Source organism: Pseudorasbora parva, chromosome 8, assembly GCF_024679245.1.
Source record: "Pseudorasbora parva isolate DD20220531a chromosome 8, ASM2467924v1, whole genome shotgun sequence".
Taxonomy (NCBI): domain Eukaryota; kingdom Metazoa; phylum Chordata; class Actinopteri; order Cypriniformes; family Gobionidae; genus Pseudorasbora; species Pseudorasbora parva.
Window position 1 is genome coordinate 564,764 of NC_090179.1, and position 22,129 is coordinate 586,892.

The 22,129-nt window shown below is 38.9% G+C and overlaps 1 protein-coding gene across 3 annotated transcripts; it reads left to right on the forward strand.

Moving 5' to 3' along the window:
• The first annotated feature begins 1,983 nt into the window (after positions 1 to 1,983).
• On the forward strand, positions 1,984 to 9,244 carry sptssb (serine palmitoyltransferase, small subunit B). Of its 3 annotated transcripts, none has more exons than XR_010906847.1 (3): positions 1,984 to 2,094; positions 6,969 to 8,051; positions 8,612 to 9,244. XR_010906847.1 is itself a non-coding variant. In XM_067451517.1 (2 exons), the coding sequence occupies exon 2, from the start codon at positions 6,996 to 6,998 to the stop codon at positions 7,236 to 7,238; it is 243 nt and encodes an 80-aa protein (XP_067307618.1). In that variant the 5' UTR covers positions 1,984 to 2,094; positions 6,969 to 6,995; the 3' UTR covers positions 7,239 to 8,243. The 3 variants fall into 3 exon arrangements, 1 of the variants encoding a protein (XP_067307618.1); XR_010906848.1 differs by lacking the exon at positions 8,612 to 9,244 and adding an exon at positions 8,052 to 8,243 and having other exon boundaries at positions 6,969 to 7,992; XM_067451517.1 differs by lacking the exon at positions 8,612 to 9,244 and having other exon boundaries at positions 6,969 to 8,243.
• Positions 9,245 to 22,129: the final 12,885 nt, after the last annotated feature.

Genomic DNA, 22,129 nt, shown 5'->3' on the forward strand with positions numbered 1-22,129 from the left:
TCAGTTCTGACCAGTCCAGTTCTGTCCAGTTCAGTTCAGTTTTGTCCAGTTCTGTCCAGTTCAGTTCAATCCAGTTCAGTTCAGTTCTGTCCAGTTTAGTTCAGTTCTGTCCAGTTCTGTCCAGTTCAGTTCCATCCAGTCCAGTTCAGTTCTGACCAGCTCAGTTCTGTCCAGTTCAGTTCAGTTCAATTCTACCCAGTTAAGTTCAGTTCTGTCCAGTCCAGTTCTGTCCAGTTCAGTTATATCCAGTTAAGTTCAGTTCTGTCCAGTCCAGTTCAGTTCAGTTCAGTTTTGTCCAGTTCTGTCCAGTTCAGTTTTGTCCAGTTTAGTTCTGTCCAGTTCAGTTCAGTTCTGTCCAGCCCAGTTTTGTCCAGTTTAGTTCTGTCCAGTTCAGTTCTGTCCAGCCCAGTTTTGTCCAGTTTAGTTCTGTCCAGTTCAGTTCTGTCCAGTCCAGTTCAGTCCAGTCCAGTCCAGTTCAGTTCTGACCAGTTCTGTCCGGCTTGACATACAATCAGTAAAGCATGTAAGCAGCCAAACTGGTTCTGAAGCTATGGGTGCCCAGAAGGCTCATCTAATGGCGCTCCAACATTCCGGTTTTCCCGCTTGGCTTCCTAAAGACTCCAGCACTCCTGCCAGCCGGATCTGAACTCTCTCCGAGGGGCTCTAGGACACACTTCTCTTTCTGCAGCAGATCTTATCTGTGTGAATCAGCAAATATCAGGTGTCCTTTTCTTCCTGAATCTTGTTTGTCTAACCTGGTGTCACATGACACACATCATGATTAATAATAAAAATTAAAAAAAATGTTATGATGATGATAGTCACAACTCAACACTGACATCATATCAATAAAAAATAATAATACTCAATACATTATTAAACTAGCCTAACATGTGGAAGATTATTTTCTGGCTCTAATCTGAAGATGATGACAAAATATTTCGTTTCGGAGGGTAACAGCATTCCCTCAGGTCATTCACGATATCCACGAGTTTGTTTGTTTGCAATCTGTTCATTTGCATAATTATGAGTTATATTCGACATTTTCAGAGATCAGCGCAGCCGATTTAATCAATTCTCAGGTTTAGAAAATGATTTGCAATATTATTAATTGGTAAACACAAAATAACACATTGTTAAAAAACAGATTAAATGGCAGTAATATTCCTCCTTTTTCTGGATTTGAAATGTCATTGATTGATCTTTATCTTACATTCTGCTTTTTATGAAACAGAGACATTAAGTCTTGTCTGGAAATCTGATTTATTCTCATTTTCATATTTCATCAGCTCTGACATCTATAAATCTGCATATTTGTGATATTTACCCCGAGGTGTGCTTCATCTTTCATTCAATATTCTTAAATTTGATCAATAAATGTAACCATAATAATAAGACAGCTGTCACGTGAAATCATTTACACTGAGAAATTGCAACAACATAATGTTATGCGATTGTTGTAAATATATATTTTTTGAGTTGTGGCTGACGCTTTTCCTCAGATTTGTGACTTTAAAAAAAAATTAATTGTGACTTTATAACTTTATAAAAAAAAGTCAAAATTACCTTTTTATTCGTATATTTAGTGGCGGAAACAAGCTTCTATAAAACACAATGCATTAAAAGCAGGGGGTGAACATTTTTCTCATTATTTAAAGACCACTTTTTTTTCATTTAGCCCTGCCCTTCAGAAGGTAATAACTACAGTGGTCAGTGGATAAAACATCCATGCGGCAGGTGACGTCACGGAGGACCTCACTGCGGCTACAGCGTCATCACCGCAGTGTGTGTGTGTGTGTGAGAGAGAGAGAGAGAGAGAGAGAGAGAGAGAGAGAGAGAGAGAGAGAGAGAGAGAGAGAGAGAGAGAGAGAGAGAGAGAGAGAGAGACTGTTAGGAAACAACAAGCTGCTTTACAATACGTTTGATCTTTTATTTTGCCATTGTAGTCCCCCCCCCCCCCCCCCCCCCCCCCCCACACACACACACACACAGGTGGGAGTGGCGCGTGTGTTTATCTGGCAGAGCAGCGTTGCAGAAGACCGTCACATCACACACACACACACACACACTTCTCACTGCAGCTTTCCCGCGGAGGTGAGTGCCTTTACATTACTCTCATCATCACTGAAAGCTTATTTACTGAAGTTTTATATCACTGCTTTATAGACAGCATTTGAAAATTATTATCTACAAATAAAAACACTACTGATATTACTACAACTATGACACAGGGCCATGTGTGAAAGTGAGTGTTTCCCTCGTGCACTTTATTCTGAGGTTTAGTTCAGCAGAAACAACTCGATCTGCCTTCAGTGCGACAAAAGCATGCTGTATAAATGATGTGTGATGTTTCTGCTGTTGCCTGGATATGGCATTAGTGCCTCGAGTTATTGTTCATCATTATGGACTGTCAGTTTTGTTTATGCTTTCCTTTGGCTTCACACTTTATGAAACTTATTATATATTATATAGTCCTGTAAAATTATCTACCTAATGTGCTTCATGGTAACGTCTAACATATTTTACTTAAAATAAGACTGAATATGTTTGAGTAAAAAATAAAATAAAAAGTCCTGGAGCACAAAACCAGTCATAAGAAATTGAGATTTGTTCCTCATCTGAATCTCGGCTAAATAAGTAAGCCAAATATAGGACAATATTTGAAATATTTCGGAAATCTGAGGGTGCAAGAACATCTAATTATTTAGAAAATCTCCTTTAAAGTTGTCCAAATTAAGTCCTTAGCAATGCATATTACTACTAAAATACATTTATGATATATTTACGGTAGGACATTTACAAAATATCTTCATGGAACATGATCTTAATATCCTAATGATTTTTGGCATAAAAGAAAAATGGATAATTGTGACCCAAACAGTGTATTGTTGGCTATTGCCACAGATATACCTTTTTATGCGATTAATAATTGACCATAATAAGCACATTTTGAAACCCTATATGCAAGCAGTTGTTGTATTAGTGTGCATGTAATGAGCACAAGTGTTGCTGTTGACATGCGTTAGAGAGCGAGCGAGTGTGTGCCCAGATGCGGAACATGTTCCACCTGAGATGGTCTCTGCAGGGCCTCACTGCTCCATGTTTCACCTTTACCTGCCCTTGAGCTACACATTATTAATGAGCACATTTAAACACGGCTCGTTTCGTCCACGCACTCTCTTCACGCACGTTTCCATCTCAGAGGTTAGATGACCCAAGGTGTGAATACTGCTGGCCAACAATAAACCACTGATAACTCAATATGGCTTCACAAATATCTGACAGATCTCATTCTCATGACTGTCCAGTTATCATTACTAGACACTTTTCATGAGATTCACCCAGGTAGTTATTACACAGCAAGACCACAGTGTTAAATGTACTCTTCTCAGAAGTTAATGAGATACTTAAGTAATTGAGCATTAGTGATGAACACCTGCTGTTAACAAGCAGAATCACGGAAGGAAGGAGTCACCAACTTTAGGTCACCATTATGGAGATCAGTGTTTCCTTTATTTGGGTTCCTAAACCTTGGCTTAAAAAAAAAAAAAAATCTGTCTGCTGTTTCTATACTGTTTCTATAAGCCAAGTCACACTGCACCGACAAACCCCAACAAACTATTTGGCTGTTGGATTTAGAATTTAATGAAAAATAAAATGTCAGCCCCAACAAACAGGGACAAACTCGAGCACCCATGGACAAACACCAGATATTCTCTATTCATTTTAACCAATAAAAATAAAAGATAGCAGCTTTCAGGCACGCTTATAGTTCATTTGAGGCTGTTTCTATGGCGTTAAATGACGATTATAGTAACACGGTGTGAATCCACATAAATAATCTCTTATCGCAGGTGGAGTTCTTTCACTCTACAGCAGAAAACTTCCTGGATGGGACGTGTGCTTTCAAATATGTCTCGCTCAGATTTTACATGTGTGCTCTCAAACTTTGCCTTGTGTGCTCCCGTAAATATCTCCTTTCTCTAAAATGGTTTTCTGATTTGTCCAGAAACCTGCCATTTTCACTACAAGGTTAATTTACCAAGCATGCCCAGTGCTAAACACAGATTCATCAGAGTTTGTTTTTGTTTGTTGGAAAATCATATCACACTGCTCAGACATTCATGACCTAACAAACGCAGATTGAACATTTTCAGTCGGATGAAAACACACTGATCCCACACACACCAACAGACCTGGACTACGTTTCCCAAAAGCATAGTGTGTAGTATTTATGAGGCTCTATTGACAGAAATGAAATGTACTGTAATATACATAACTATGTTTTCAGTGGAGTATTAAGGCTATGTTTTTATTACCTCAGAATAAGCTGTTTCTATCTACACACACTGCGGTCCCTAACAGTGAAGCCGCCATTTTGCGCTGCCATGTTTCTACGGCAGCCCTAAAGGGACAAACCTCTCTACAGAGTGCTAGTTACTCTCTGCTGTCTCAGACGACCACATTTTTGTCCTGTGTCGGCAGTGTTGCCACAGTTACTTTGAAAAAGTAATCTGATTACTGATTACTGATTACTCCTTTAAAAAGTAACTTAGTTACTTTACAGATTACTTGATTTTAAAAGTAACTAAGTTAGATTACAAGTTACTTTATTAGTTACATTCAGGAGTTGCCGACAACACCCCTGCCGCCTCAAAATAGAAATGACAACCGTTTTTGGCAACACACTTTATTGCATTTATGCCAGAGCCTGACGGCCCCGACTTTTTTACGCCCCTTTTTTAGGCTTCTCCTTCGTTTTATATTTATTTTAATAATTAAAATGAACAATGAGATGTGCTGGTGGAAACAACATGAGACCATGATAGCTTGCGCCACTGTCGAGAAATGGCTCGCGCAGGGTTAAAGAGTCCGTTTCTTCAGTGCAGCTGCTAGAGTTATGGCCTTTTTACAACCGGTTCCTTCATTCGTTTTCTTTGAGCAGGTATCTATCGGATTGCTAAATGACCAGGAGTAACGTTAGGCCTAAATGCCTTCCGAGAGTCTTTCGAGACGTATTTAATTCTGATCACTCAAACAAACCGATTCAGAAGGTGCATGAAAGCATTTCAAACTAAACCGGACAAATGTAAATGTATCTGGTTGTTTAAACCACATGTGTAAATTTTACTCCTGGCAAATAATTAAGAAATAAATGTGTGAGAGCGTGTTATGGTGTAGTCAGATAGATATGACGGTGCTACTGCTACATCGCTGCAAATGAGTAAAGCAAGCCAACGCAAATGGCCGTTAATGAAACTTTAAAATAAGTCACACAAAACACAATCATCTTCAATATAAATTAATGAGACTAATGATCTTACCAGTGCTTAGGTCGCTCTCTCTCATATTGCGATCTTTGAATTTGAAATGGGCTGCTGAATAAAATGCTTGAATCTTTTGCTTTGATGTGAACTCCGTTAAATGAGCATATACCGCTGGAATTGAAGATCGGATTTATATTAATTTAGCTAAAGTCTAAGGTAGGCTATAAGACAACCTGCATGTCCTTTTTTTTTTTTTTTAGATTGTGTAGCCCGTTTCGTTTTTTTGTGCGCCGTTGCGAGCAGTAGGCTAATCTATCAGCCTGCCTCTGCTCGTCAGAAATGCCTTTGTGGTGGTATAATAACTAGCCTACTTTGTTTTTAATGTCAAAGTGGTTATATTTCGTTTCATTTCTTTATTGAGTTCATTTAGAAACATGTTTAGAGCAATTTTTGTTTGTTAAATTAAAGTTTTAATTTTTTTATGTGACGACCCAGTGAGTTAACCGCATGAGTCTCTCAAACCAACTCTTGAATTGTCTTGCCTATATAAACTTTAATTTAACAAACAAAAAATTGCTCTGAACATTGTTCTAAATTAGGATAAAAAAGAAACGAAACGAAAAATAACTACTTTGACATTAAAAACAAAACTGAACTATTTTAATGGCTGCAACAATGTAAAAAGTAAAATAAATAAATAAAAAACACGGGCTCCAGCCGGACTCGGGCTGAGAATTTTGATAAGCTGTTGGTTTTTACAAAGGAAAATGACTAAAATAGTAACTCACAGTGACTTGGATAAGTAACTTTAATCTGATTACTGGTTTGGAAATAGTAACGCGTTAGATTACTCGTTACTGGAAAAAAGTAGTCAGATTAGAGTAACGCGTTACTATGTAACGCGTTACTGGCATCACTGTGTGTCGGCCACCGTAGCTTCTCTATGTGCTTCCAAAGGGAGGGATGAGCAGTGGGGGATACAATTCACAACCTCACCACCAGATGCCACTAAAAGTTACACACTGCACCTTTAAGAATCCATCTGATTATGTTGGAAATGCCAGATCTCGCTTCTATAATCAATAAAGTAAATCTAACTAAGAGATTATGCATTAATGAATGATTGAGGCCATGGTGATTATGTCAGAACATAACTAACAACACCGATCATATTTCCTCTTGGTTTTTCTGGCGGCAATACCTTAGTTACAGCAGCCACACAAAATCTAATATTAAATATCAAGGGTCAAGAGCCCAACTAAAGCAAACACTGATCTCCATAATGGTGACCTAAATATGTTTTTTTTCCTTCAGTGATTCTGCTTGTTAACAGCAGGTGTTCATCACCGATTCTCAATCACTTAATTATGTTACTAACTTTAACACTCTTGAGTGTGGACTCTAAGGAGGGTTCATTTAACACTGTTTTTTTTTTTTTTTGCAGTGTAGAGCGCCAGTGTTGTGTGTGTTTCACGTGATGAAATTGTTATCAATAGTATCCGATTACAGTCCCAACAATAAATAATGGACTTAACACGTCTCCAAATATAACTGTGAGCCGCCTGAGCAGCACGGCGCCAATAATTCCTGTGGCGTTATTTGATAGGCCCTTTAAAGACATATATTAGCACTCCTCACGCATCATTTGATCTGTTGTTGTGTGTCCATTGTTCACCGCGCCATGTTGTCTTCCCCCAACAGCTCATAGGAAGCTGTGTGGCCCTCCACATGGACATGAAGAACATGAGAGAGTATATGGGCTGGTTGTACTACCAGTACCTCCTCATCACGGGCATCTATGTGCTGGAGCCGTGGGAGCAGTCTGTCTTCAACACCGTCCTCTTTACTATGGTGGCCATGGTCATTTACACCTCCTATGTGTTTGTGCCCATTCACGTGCGGCTGGCACTGGAGTTCTTCTCCGAGCTGACCCGAGGGCGTCCGGAGAGCACGGTGGCCCTCATGAACTGAAGATGAAGAGCGGCGGTGTCACTCTTGTTTATTTTTCTACTCAGGAACTAACCAGCCAAATTCAGCCATCTCAACCCCTATACGTCTTCTGCGTGTGCCTAGATTCCTGCCCTGTCATGAGAATTGTGTATGCAAACGTGCTGGATTATGATTGCCAGTACTGAGCGTGATAGCACGTGCCACATACGGACGCTTTGGCCTCGTCATCACTGGTTGATGCTCATCGTTTTGACTCATAGTCCCTGATGTGATCGGACTGATATGTTTATTTTCCCCAGTGCAAACCCCAACAAACATCTATTACTGCATATTTTATATTCTGAAAGTTTTGTAATCACTTATGCAATGTGACTGCTCTTTAAATGGAGGACATTTTTGCACTTGATCGTTGTTCTGGTGGTGGTGGGACTGTCTTCTGCTGTCTCAAATGGAGGAATGTTTGCATGTGCCCTGCATTCACACACTTACAGGCACTTGAACATTCACTTATTTAATACTTTTGGTTAATAGGTTACAGTTTATATTAGGTGTCTTTAGCTATGTAAAATATTGTGTTGATGTTGCCTTGCAAAACACGAGCTGCTATTGAGGTGGAGGGGGGTAAAGTTATAGGACAGGTTTGGTGTGTTAAGGTATAAAGGAAGGACAACAGTGTAATTATAGATATGACATGCATTATTCATATCTGTAATTATGGTTGCACTTTATTTTACACAACGTGTACTTACAATGTACGTACCTAAGAAAGTATAAGGTATAACGACACTGGGTTACACTTTACAGTATAAGGTATAACGTATAAGAAAGTGTAAGGTATAACGACACTGGGTTACACTTTAAAGTATAAGGTATAACAACACTGGGTTACACTTTAAAGTATAAGGTATAACGACACTGGGTTACACTTTAAAGTATAAGGTATAACCACACTGGGTTACACTTTAAAGTATAAGGTATAACAACACTGGGTTACACTTTAAAGTATAAGGTATAACAACACTGGGTTACACTTTAAAGTATAAGGTATAACCACACTGGGTTACACTTTAAAGTATAAGGTATAACCACACTGGGTTACACTTTAAAGTGTAAGGTATAACCACACTGGGTTACACTTTAAAGTATAAGGTATAACCACACTGGGTTACACTTTAAAGTATAAGGTATAACCACACTGGGTTACACTTTAAAGTATAAGGTATAACCACACTGGGTTACACTTTAAAGTATAAGGTATAACCACACTGGGTTACACTTTAAAGTATAAGGTATAACCACACTGGGTTACACTTTAAAGTATAAGGTATAACCACACTGGGTTACACTTTAAAGTATAAGGTATAACCACACTGGGTTACACTTTAAAGTGTAAGGTATAACCACACTGGGTTACACTTTTAAGGTGTCATTGTACTGAGTAATATGAATGAACTACATGTACTTACTATAGGGTTAGATTTAGTTGCATGTAATTCTGCATAATTTACTGTTATTACTATGGTAAGTACATGTAACATATGTAACAAAGACACTAAAATAAAGTGTTACCCTACTTTGCTTAAGGTTGGGTGTATGTTCTGTACCTAGTTATGATCCAGCTACTGCAATTACTTTAATGAGTACAGGACTGAAATAAAGTGCTACCGTAATTATATGCAGGTATTTTAAAAATAGGTGCAATGCAAAATGTGCATGTACACAATAAGTGCATTGTATCAAATGATTAATGTTAGTGAAAGACACTTAATATAATGTTTTCAGCTACACATAAGAATGTGGATCTGTTGGCTCTGTTGAACACATTTGAGTCATTTACCCCAAATCTAGCACAGAAGAATCATATTACGCCTGGAGTTACCAAAATTAATTTTTACTTACTTCCTTTGTGTCTTGTTATTTTGATACCATATGTGCACTTTTGTTACCTTTAAATCACAATTTTGTATTTTTAGCAGCATTTGTCAATGTGCTGAGCATTATGACACTGTTAATGACATGGTGGACACTTTTTATATCAGTATGTTTTTCCAGAAATAAACAAATTTCACAAAACATCTGTCCCGTTTCCTGTAACACTTTGAGGATGTAAAACCTCATTGGCCTCAGAAGATATTTTGAAAAAGAGGGTATTTGTTTCTCTATATTTATTATAGAACCAGCCAAACTGGTTCCCCAGGTGTGAAGCTATGGGTGCCCAGAAGGCTCATCTAATGGCGCTCCGACAATCCGGTTTCCCCGCCTGCCAGCCGGATCTGAACTCTCTCCGAGGCGCTCTAGGACACACTTCTCACATCAGAAACATGATTAATTACAAAACAATAACCAAAGTTAAAATGCATAATTATATTTGCAGATTCCTTGTTACGAATGAAATTGGTTGTTTGTCATGTGAGTTGATCCATTATACTCTCTAAAGTATTATTACTGTGGTTAGAATTATTCATGAGCTCATACACTAAAATACTTCTATAATGCGTTATATACACCGATCAGGCATAACATCATGACCACTGACAGGTGAAGTGATTAACACGAGATACTCGTCTTATGTCGTGGCATCACATCATCAACATGAGAACATGACGTGGGGTGGACTGGAACACATTACATATAAATAATAATCCTCAGTGCTTATTGCCGTTAATGGTTACTGTGTTACATGCTTCTATTTTATTAAAAGTTCTACATGATCCTTTGTTCGTGTACTTGTCTTCTTCGGAGTTAAACTACACTATGTTGTAGAACACATCTGAAGAGGACAATGAAAAATGGCAGAATAGTGATTCAAATATTTAATATACATAAAGGTTGGTATATCATCAGGACACTTCAAAGTCACGGTCACTAGTTAAGACAAGCTTTGTGAAATAATGCTGTATGTTTAGTAATGAAACAAGAGATTTGTTCAAAAACACTGATTCATCCAGTAACGGAACAAGTGAAGTCTTTATGAGTGAGTCACTGAATCATTCATTCAAAAACACTGATTCATCCAGTAATGAAACAAGTGAAGTCTTTATGAGTGAGTCATTGAATCATTCACTCAAGAGATTCATTCAAAAACAGATTCATCCAGTAATGAAACAAGTGAAGTCTTTATGAGTGAGTCATTGAATCATTCACTCAAGAGATTCATTCAAAAACACTGATTCATCCAGTAATGAAACAAGTGAAGTCTTTATAAGTGAGTCATTGAATCATTCACTCAAGAGATTCATTCAAAAACACTGATTCATCCAGTAATGAAACAAGCGAAGTCTTTATGAGTGAGTCATTGAATCATTCACTCAAGAGATTCATTCAAAAACACTGATTCATCCATTAATGAAACAAGTGAAGTCTTTATGAGTGAGTCATTGAATCATTCACTCAAGAGATTCATTCAAAAACCCTGATTCATCCAGTAATGAAACAAGTGAAGTCTTTATGAGTGAGTCATTGAATCATTCACTCAAGAGATTCATTCAAAAACACTGATTCATCCAGTAATAAAACAAGTGAAGTCTTTATGAGTGAGTCATTGAATCATTCACTCAAGAGATTCATTCAAAAACCCTGATTCATCCAGTAATGAAACAAGTGAAGTCTTTATGAGTGAGTCATTGAATCATTCACTCAAGAGATTCATTCAAAAACCCTGATTCATCCATTAATGAAACAAGTGAAGTCTTTATAAGTGAGTCATTGAATCATTCACTCAAGAGATTCGTTCAAAAACACTGATTCATCCATTAATGAAACAAGTGAAGTCTTTATGAGTGAGTCATTGAATCATTCACTCAAGAGATTCATTCAAAAACACTGATTCATCCAGTAATAAAACAAGTGAAGTCTTTATGAGAGAGTCATTGAATCATTCACTCAAAAGATTCATTCAAAAACACTGATTCATCCAGTAACGGAACAAGTGAAGTCTTTATGAGTGAGTCACTGAATCATTCATTCAAGAGATTCATTCAAAAACACTGATTCATCCAGTAATGAAAGAAGTGAATTCTTTATGAGTGAGTCACTGAATCATTAATTCGAGATTTGTTCAAAAACACTGATTCATCCAGTAATGAAACAAGTGAAGTCTTTATGAGTGAGTCACTGAATCATTCATTCAAGAGATTTGTTCAAAAACACTGATTTATCCAGTAATGAAAAAATTGAGGTCTGTATGAGTGATTCATTGATTCATTCACTCAAGAGATTCGTTCAAAAACACTGATTCATCCAGTAATGAAACAAATGAAGTCTTTATGAGTGAGTCATTGAATCATTCACTCAAGAGATTCATTCAAAAACACTGATTCATCCAGTAATGAAACAAGTGAAGTCTTTATAAGTGAGTCATTGAATCATTCACTCTAGAGATTCATTCAAAAACCCTGATTCATCCATTAATGAAACAAGTGAAGTCTTTATAAGTGAGTCATTGAATCATTCACTCAAGAGATTCGTTCAAAAACACTGATTCATCCAGTAATGAAACAAGTGAAGTCTTTATGAGTGAGTCATTGAATCATTCACTCAAGAGATTCGTTCAAAAACACTGATTCATCCAGTAATGAAACAAGTGAAGTCTTTATGAGTGAGTCATTGAATCATTCACTCAAGAGATTCATTCAAAAACACTGATTCATCCAGTAATGAAACAAGTGAAGTCTTTATAAGTGAGTCATTGAATCATTCACTCAAGAGATTCATTCAAAAATAAAACATCATGTTCCGTTGAGTTTGGAAAAGTCTGTACACAGTAATTATCATAATCCCTCTTCTCCTGTCTCTGAAAATGTCCAGATTTGTAAATCTTCTTGCAGAACCTAATTTTAGGGGGCGTTTAGTCAACTCGATGACTGCATTACACCGTAAATAAGTGAGATGTACTAGTCAAGTGCGTAATGAAGCTCAGTGCAAGTATTCGTTTGTCCACCGACACGCTTAAGTTCTCCAAAAGGTGGTTCACAGATGGGAAAACCAGTTCCAGTCCGACCCTAAAGCTCGCTGGTCTGGAAACAGGGAACGTTGCAGAGAAATGTCTATGACAATGAATAATGTCCTGTTTATGTCTGAATATGTGAAAGAGCGAGTCATCGTGAGAGAGTTCATCTGTTTATGGACATTCAGCGTCAATCTCTCTCTCGATCAATGACAGAACTGAGGGTTTATGTGCGGTCAGTTTTCAGCCAAGAACAGGCCATGTCATATTCATCTGAAAAATGAGGTGCAGCTGCAGTGAGCCGCTCTAAACACACACACACACAAGCCCTACCTGGGCAAACACACATGCTGTAATATACTGTTCTTTCAGAGACGTGCCCTGAACTCTTTTCATCTGACCGCTGTCTGCAGGGAATAAAACACTGCATTCACACCCTGTGTCCGTCATCAGTGTTGACTCAAGGCAAACCTCTGAAGGAATGCGTTTAACGAGTCAAACACTGACCACAATAACACAACGGGGCTTTAAGGCCATCAGGTAGATTCATCTGAATTCCATTTTCTTTCTGATTTATTACATTTTAGACTCGTTTGTGGTACTTCATCATTCATACATTCATCCATCCAGATGTTAAAAAATGACAATAACATGTAGAACCAAACCTTATTACATTAAGGGTGCGCTCACACTTGTCATGTTTGGTTCGATTAAAACGAACCCTGGTGCGGTTGCTCGGTTAGTGCGGCTCATTTGAACATATGTGAACGCTGCCATCCGAACCCTGGTGCGCACCAAACAAGCGGACCGAGACCGCTAAAAAGATGGGTCTCGGTCCGCTCCCAAACGAACTCTGGTGTGGTACGACTAATATATGAACGCCACACGGACCAAAGACATGTAAACGGACCAAAAACCGGATGTATAATGTCACAAGATGAGACGCATGCAGCTGATTTGACGATGTGGAAAGATCGGTGTATCCAAAATGAGTAACGTTAACGTTAGAGGGCAAACGTGGAGCAACGAGGAAGAGCCTCATCAATATTTGGTCAGACGAGCATGTGTAGAAAATGCTAGAAAAAACGCACAAAAAGCAAACCTGGCTCTTCTCATCAAAGTTCCTGTGTTGCCCATTATTATCTGGTACAGACGACAGAACGGCCGTCTCTGTTCTGCACAACGGAGGAAATCCTGCTGCTGTTTTGAATGTTGTGAACATTTCATGAGCTCTTCATGAGTTCTCTGGTAAAAAATAATGCCATGTGCACAGCATTGTTTTGAATGTTCGGTAAGCAGCTCCAACGTCATATAAACCGACCAATCAGGTTGTTACCGTCTCCCTATGCCTTTGGTTCGGTAACTTTAGGTTCGCTGTTAAAAATGCCCGTGTGAACGCTAAGCGGACCAGGACTATATGTTTTGTTTTTGTTTTTTGGTCCGGACCAAACGAACCAAACGAACCGAACTACACAGCAAAAACTCCAGTGTTAAATTAACTCTCCTGAGAGTACATGTGAGACCACACTCAAGAGTGTTAAAGTGTTAAAATAAGAGTGTTAAAGTAACACTGAAGCAGTGTTAAAGTTAATAAGATAATTAACTGATTATTGGCAATTATTGAAGATACCTGATGATAACAAGCAGAATCACCAAATGAGAACATCACAATTCACAAGTGGACATATTTTCCATTTGTAATTGCAAAGCAACTCAGACAGTGTGTGTTTGTCCGAAAATCATAAAAATAAAAGAAACTTCACTCACACCTTTAGACACTTTAGACAACTTATCATCTGTAATTCACACATTTTTGGATCATGAGAGAAACCAGACCTGAAGGAAAGACTCTCTGGCTCAGGATTCAATCCAGGATCTTCTTGCTGTGAGGAGCCAGTGTTTCCCACTGAGACACTGTGCTGCCCTATCACAGATATAAGACACACTTTGACTATTTCTGTCAGAGTCAGACGTCTACAGAAGCTCTTACTGAGAATTAACAGAGGTTTAGATGTTGAGGATTTATGGTTCATTTGAAGTCACCATTGTGGAGGGAAGCGTTTGCTTTAGTTGGGCTCTTGGTCCCCATACGTGTGTTAGTGTTTCTTAGGCTGCTGTAACTGTGTGTGTGTGTGTGTGTGAAACACAAGAGTTGTGGCTGAGAAAGCAAAGCTAATGTGACATCAGATGTTGTCAGCTCCTTGTTGATGATAACTAAATCATCAGAAAGTGAGCATCTGATGTTGTTTTTTGTGTTCTTGTTTGGTACAATAGTTATTTGTTTATAGCCTCTATAATCTTGTGAATCTGCATTATTTGGCACCAATAGCAATAAAAGGACCACCTATCCTGACGGGTGAGAAAAAATGTATGTGTACCCAATGTTTTGAGAAAATATTTCCCATGGTCACACACAGATATCAAGATTTGGCCTATGATTCACAACAACGGTGACAATCAAGCATCAGTTTTGTACTACGAAGCCACCCATCATGCATTGCAGCAGGAAGCGTTTTTGTGTCACCGTTGTTGTGAATCATAGGCCAAACCTTGATGTCTGTGTGTGATCATGGGAAATATTTTCTCAAAACATTGGGTGTATGTACTTTATCATCCTTCAGGATAAGGCTATTGGTGCCAATACTGCAGAGGCTATTAAACAAATTACTATTGTACCAAATAAAAACATAATATCAGATGCACACTTTCTGATGATTTAGTTATCACCAACAAGGAGCTGACAACACCTGATGTCACTTTAGCTTTGCTTTCTCAGCCACAACTCTTGTGTTTCACACACACACAGTTACAGCAGCCTCAGAAACGCTAACACACGTACGGGGACCAAGAGCCCAACTAAAGCAAACGCTTCCCTCCACAATGGTGACTTCAAATGAACCATAAATCATCAACATCTAATTATCTGTTAATTTTGTTTTTATGATTTTTGGATAAACACACTTTGTCTGTGAGTTGCTTTGCAATTACAGATAAAACATATGTCCACAATGAGCAGATTTGAACTAGTGTTTAACCTTGAGGTCCATGAGGGTCTATATCAGACGTGCAGATCACGTCCAAAACAGACGTCATAAAAACTTTCATTCTGGCTCCTCAGTGGACGTCTTCTCAACGTCTGCCTCTAGTGGCAAAGAAATCATTAGAATTATATTGAAAATGCTGGATCTCATGTTATAATCAACCAGATAAACCCAACTAAGAGACTCTAAATTAGTTGAGTGATTCAGATCAAGTAATGACAACATCAAAACATAACCAACACCAAACAATCAGCTTTTCTCATGGCTTGTCTGACTGTTGGTTACGGCATCAAACAAAATATAATCTTACAAAGTCAAGGGTCAAGAGCCCAAGTTAAACAAACACTGATCACCAAAACGGCTTCATTTGGTAATTCTGTTATCATCAGGTATCTTCAATAATTGCCAATCATCACTCCATTAATCAGTTAATTATCTTATTAACTTTAACACTGCTTCAGTGTTACTTTAACACTCTTACTTTAACACTTTAACACTCTTGAGTGTGGTCTCACATGTACACTCAGGGGAGTTCATTTAACACTGGAATTTTTGCTGTGTACAAGTGTGAACGCACCCTAAGTATTAAATGACCCTGTAAAAACCCTCAAACAAAGGTGTTGCCGAAGGTGAACGACGGCATTCATGAGGTAGGGAGTGGCTTATCAAAATAACCTGGGGTGTGGTCAGTGATGTCACACAGGGGGAGGAGCAATGACTTCCTTTAATGAATCAGTTTGAGATCGAAGACATGCCAGATTTTTTGCTATAAATTACGGACATGGCATTGAGGAGCTGATCTTTATTTTGTTCTTTAGATTTCCAGATTCAATCATAGCTTGCTCTTATGTACTACACAGGGCTGGGTAAAATTTCTTTGACTTTTCTATTGTAGTCTCATTTTTCCGAACAGATAACGATTCTTAAATCTCAAGAATGGACGAGTCATCCCGTTTTCAGCTGCTGAATGAGTGGGACATTGAAGCATTGCCTCCCATCCATAAATCACAATAATGGTGCTGCGTTACCTTTGATATGACACAAAGTCTCAGATTATGTCCATTTTATTACGAAATTCAAAAACATAAATAGCGTGACAGATCATGTATGAACGGACCTTCTCTTCCACTTTAACACCAGTAACAGTGAAATACACACGAATGAGCATCTGCAGGTGTGTTAAAAGATCTCATATAATCAGTGTTTCAACCGCATCACATTTACCTCAGAAAAACCAAATCCAGTGTCCATAAACTCGTCAGTCAGATAGAAACATTAACTCTAATATACAGTGGGTACGGAAAGTATTCAGACCGCCTTAAAATATTCACTCTTTGTTATATTGTAGCCATTTGCTAAAATCATCTAAGTTCATTTTTTCTCATTAATGTACACACAGCACCCCATTTTGACAGAAAAACAGAATTGTTGACATTTTTGAAGATTCATTAAAAAATAAAAACTGAGATATCACATGGTCCTAAGTATTCTAAGGGTCACTGGTTGGAAGGTGAACCTTCGGCCCAGTCTGAGGTCTTGAGCACTCTGGAGAAAGTTTTCGTCCAGGATTTCCCTGTACTTGGCCGCATTCATCTTTCCCTCTGCAAACAGTCATCTTGTCCCTGCAGCTGAAAAACACCCCACAGCATGATGCTGCCACCACCATGCTTCACTGTTGGAACTGTATTGGACAGGTGATATTTTTCTCCACACATACCGCTTAGAATTAAGACCAAAAAGTTCTATATTGGTCTCATCAGACCAGAGAATCTTATTTCTCACCATCTTGGAGTTCTTCGGTTGTTGTTTTTTAGCAACTGCACTGAGGAGAGGCTTCCTTCGGGCCACTGCAGTGATGGCTGACTTTCTACAACTTTCTTCCATTTCTGCATCTCTGGAGCTCTTTCACAGTGATCTTTGGGTGCTTCTTTACCTCTCTCACCAAGGCTCTTCTCCCCGATAGCTCAGTGTGGCCGGATGGCCAGCTCTAGGAAAGGTTCTGGTTGTCCCAAACGTCTTCCATTTAAGGATTATGGTGCTCTTAAACTGTACTCTTAGGAACCTTAAAGGGGCGGTGAAATGCTGTTTCATGCATACTGAGCTTTACACTGTTAAAGACTTGGATTCCCATCCTAAACATAGACAAAGTTTCAAAAACTAATGTTGGGCGTTTGATGGAGTATTTCTGTGTTAAAAATACTCCTTCCGGTTTCTCACAAGTTTCGGAGAGTTTTTTTCGAGTATGGGTCTACTTGACGTTAATAGAGCGGAAGGTCCTTGTATGGGCCGTACGGGCTCTTCTCCCGGTAGGGTGCGGGCGTGCGTGACTAGAGGGAGAGAGAGGAAACGCACGTCCGTAAACACTCCCTGCAAACAGGTGTAGATCCAGTCGTCCGTAAACACTGTTTCTGCACTGTTTGAACGCAGAAATGACGGGAAGCTTCACAACATCGCTTCAGTCGCGTCGCAAAGGGGATTTCCACTGTTCACTGCTGTCAGGACTTCACCAAATCATACCAAAGAAGTGTGTTTTTGACGGAGCGGTCCCAGCGATAAAGGTTCGGTCCTGCTTTGGAAGCAGCCGGTGAGTTAAACTGCTTCAAATGTCTGTGCTGTCGGCTATCGTCGCGTGAGTAAACATCAGTAAACGACACGATCACGTGCTTCGTCATTCAAATGCGCTAACGGTTACTCCATTGCTGTTCTCTGTATAATGTTACACTAGTCTGACGTGCAAAACCGTTTTGCTTGCTACTGCTAAGGTTTAGTCGCATACAATAGTCCATAAACCGAATCATGTCCTCATAAACTGCGAGTAAAGACACACAAATGTTGACGGGCCACTAAATACAGTCCATACCACAGAGACGGACGTCCTGCTGTTGCTGTTTCTCCTGTTCAGTTTATTTCAGCCTCCGAATGATTCTGGATCATTATCTGTATTAGCTGAGATAGCGATGGGTTTCTCCACGCTTGAGGACGTCACCGCTTTGTTCGCGCTCGTCATTCTTTAGCTCCGCCCACTCGATACGCCTCCAGCCGCTCGTTTTTTTCCGGAAAGACTCGGTACAGCCCATATTTCTTTTATAAATATAATAAAACTAAAGACTTTTCAGAGATATTAAGGATGCAATACTACTCTATAGGTACTCAAGATTGACATTAGATTGACTGAAACTGAGTGTTTCACCCCCCCTTAAATGCAGCAGAATGGCTTTTTTTGTAACCTTGTCCAGATCTGTGCCTTGCCACAGTTCTGTCTCTGAGCTCTTCAGGCAGCTCCATTTGACCTCATTCAAATGGTCAAATGACCTCAAATGGACAAATTGACCTCATGAGTCTTATTTGCTCTGACATGCACTGTGAGCTAGGGTTGTGCCGATAGACGATAGTATCGTGTATCGACGATAGGCAGAGAGATCGCCGAAAGCTGAAGCTGTTGGCGATTTCAAGGCGATATTTGGCTCACTCGCCATGAATATAATACATTAAAAAAAATCATTATTAAATGAAAATATTATGATCATAGTTATTATTATCATCATCATTACATTAATTGTACTTATTCTGCTTAGCCTTACTATTCACATCAACATCAGAGCGCGTGGTGTTGCCCTGAGGCTATGTGCCGCATATATACTGCGAGTGCAACACCACACGCTTTTAAAATGTCAAAATGAGTTACTCTTCAGTGAAAAAAAATGTTTTTTTAAAGACTAAAAAACTACGTAGTTTCAGAATTTAATTGCAAGGTGATCAACCTAGCCCTATATTCACAAATTCACGTAAGCCACGGCGAAAACGGCATCATCATCATCAGGCTAAAGCATCTTTTTTTTCATAAATGTACAATTATTTTATACTTATAATAATACAATAACAAATGGCTATATTATAATTATAGGCTATATACATTTGAACAGAGCAATCAGTCAAAAAGTAAAAGCAGCTTTATTTCAAACGACTTAACGACGGAACAACAATGAACAAAAAATATTGCACTGGCCGTTAATTAAGCTACGATTTCGTGTTAAAGTGCAGTGAAATACTTAAATGTCAGCAGACAATGTATTTTCTAATAATGTGTTTTAGCCCTTGCCCGCTGTATGGGCTACAGAAATAAATAGTCCATTAAAATAGACAGGCTGCGACACCAGGTTGACGGTAACCTAAAAATAATAAATAACAAAATAGGCTTTATTAAATAAAAAACACAATGAAAGAACTCGGCAAAACAATTAAATCACCTCAAATGTATAGGCTACTCGAATGAACTTATTGCTAAAACAAACACAAGGCCACAAACAATTAAGACAACAATAATTGTTATGCAATTCAGGAATCTATTTCCAGAAATGTCTTGTATAAGGAAACCAGCTGGTTTACTCTCTCGGGTTTGAGAAGGTTGCGGTGGGGAGTATGTTGCCCGCTGCACTGAACACGTGTTCCGATGGAGCCCGTTTCACACACACTCCGTCTGCAGTGCGTGTGCGGCGCGTATTTTTTTCAGTACCAATGTTAACGGATGACAGCTTTCACACTGATGCTGTCCGTCAGTCCGTTCCAGGAGCGTTGCGTCTGCAGCAGTGCACGGATCGTTTTCCGTACCCATGTTAACGGATGACAGCTTTCACACTGATGCGCTCCGTCAGTCCGTTCCAGGAGCGGTGCGTCTGCAGCAGTGCACGGATCGTTTTCCGTACCCATGTTAACGGATGACAGCTTTCACACTGATGCGGTCCGTCAGTCCGTTCCAGGAGCGTTGCGTCTGCAGCAGTGCACGGATCGTTTTCCGTACCCATGTTAACGGATGACAGCTTTCACACTGATGCGGTCCGTCAGTCCGTTCCAGGAGCGTTGCGTCTGCAGCAGTGCACGGATCGTTTTCGTACCGAGTCTATTCTTTGCTGCGCTGCGTTGCTGCATTAAAGTGACAGAACATTGTTCGCATTAAAATAAACATGTACTGACGCGAAAATCTAGTAATTTAACCACAGATGCATATAATTTAAAATATAGGCCTACTCGTTTCAAAGTCAACACATGGCTTTTTTTCTCAAGTTAAGCAAGGAAACGAGACTGCAGGATTTCCTTTAAAAGGTGTAAAAACGAAAGAAAAGACGAGAGTCGGCTGTTTTTGAATAGACTATTGTAAGTTTCTAATTTATAATGTTTGTGATTTAGGCTATAACCTATGTTAAAATGTTTTGCCACTTGTGTGAGCTAAATCTAAATATGAATAAATGAATTGAATAAAATGCTGTTTATGTAGGCTAATAGCCTATTAACCTGACTTAGAAGAGTAAACAAAGAGAATTGCAATTCTGAGGAGCCATGTTCAGTAAAAACTTTTGGATTTTAAATAAAAAATAATGAATAAATGCTGTTTGTGGAACAGCGGATTAGTTGCACACGGATTGCTTCACGGATGAACCTAACTAATACAAACACAACACATCTGGTTAACTAGAAGAGCATCATTTCGTTTGTTCAATAAGAGGCGATCTGGCGCTCGTTGCCGCCGTTTTCAGTGGTGCAGATTTCTCTCGTGGCTCGTGCATGTGCAGAGCACTTTAATCTAACTTTTTTATTCGTTCCGGTAAAATCACGAAACAGAATGCACAAAAACTGTCCCTGCTCTTGATGTACAATCACTGATGATATTCGGTTTTAATGAGAGAAAAATACGAGGATTTAAAGTGTGCAAATCTATGCCTTTATTCACGTGAAAAATCTGGACACTAACGCTATATTGTGTTTAAATGCATCCCCTTATAATACGCCATAAAGTGTGTATCATATGCACACAAAAAACTGCGTAGCCTACCATTTGTAAACCAAAGCTGATTTTGACATATACATTCCACGAGATTGCACACTCGTACGCATTTTCGTGAGACTGTCCCACCCACTTTTTAAAACAAAGTTATGCCACTGAATGCTCCGCCCCGACGCGATAAGATCGTGTATCGGTGATAGGCTGACGATATGACGATTGGAAAATTAGGCATATCGCAAGGTCTGATATAGACAGGTGTGTGGCTGTAAGGTCTGATATAGACAGGTGTGTGGCTTTCCTAATCAAGTCCAATCAGTGTAATCAAACACAGCTGGACTCAAATGAAGGAGCAGAACCATCTCAAGGATGATCAGAAGAAATGGACAGCACCTGAGTTAAATATAGGAGTGTCACAGCAAAGGGGCTGAATACTGAGGACCACGTGATACTTCAGTTAATCTTTTTCAATAAATCTGAGTTTTTCTGTCAATATGGGGTGCTGTGTGTACACTAATGAGAAAAAAATTAACTTAAATGATTTTAGCAAATGGCTGAAATATAACAGAGTGGAAAATTTAAGGGGGTCTGAATACTTTCTGTACCCACTGTACATGCACGATATCACACATTTATGTTAATTCTTCAATATGTAATGCATGTCTGTATAAATCCGGCAAGTTTTAAAGACATTTTAATGTTTAATATCAATAGTTGGAGTAGAAATATGATTATGTAACTGTACAATTAATGTAGTATAACGTTATTATAAAAAACATTGTATGTAATTTGAGTGTTTGTTCACATCAGCTGATTTATCCTTCAGTATTACAGCACTCGGACTAACTCCGCAGTTTACAGCATTAGTTCAGAGATCTGTGTTGTGTCTGATATGTCCACAGTAATCGACACTGAACCGAACGGTGAGATGTGTCAACACCCAGCCTCAGTGTTACAGCACACACACACACACGCTCACACTGCAAACAAACTCACAGCTTTATATCTTTACATGACATTTGTATATTTTCCAAATAAAGATCTAGATTGTACTGAATGTCAGCTCGAGATAAGGATTTATTAACAAACACTATAAACTCTGCTTCTGACCACACAAGTCTTTGATGCTGTGTGTGTGTGTGTGTGTGTG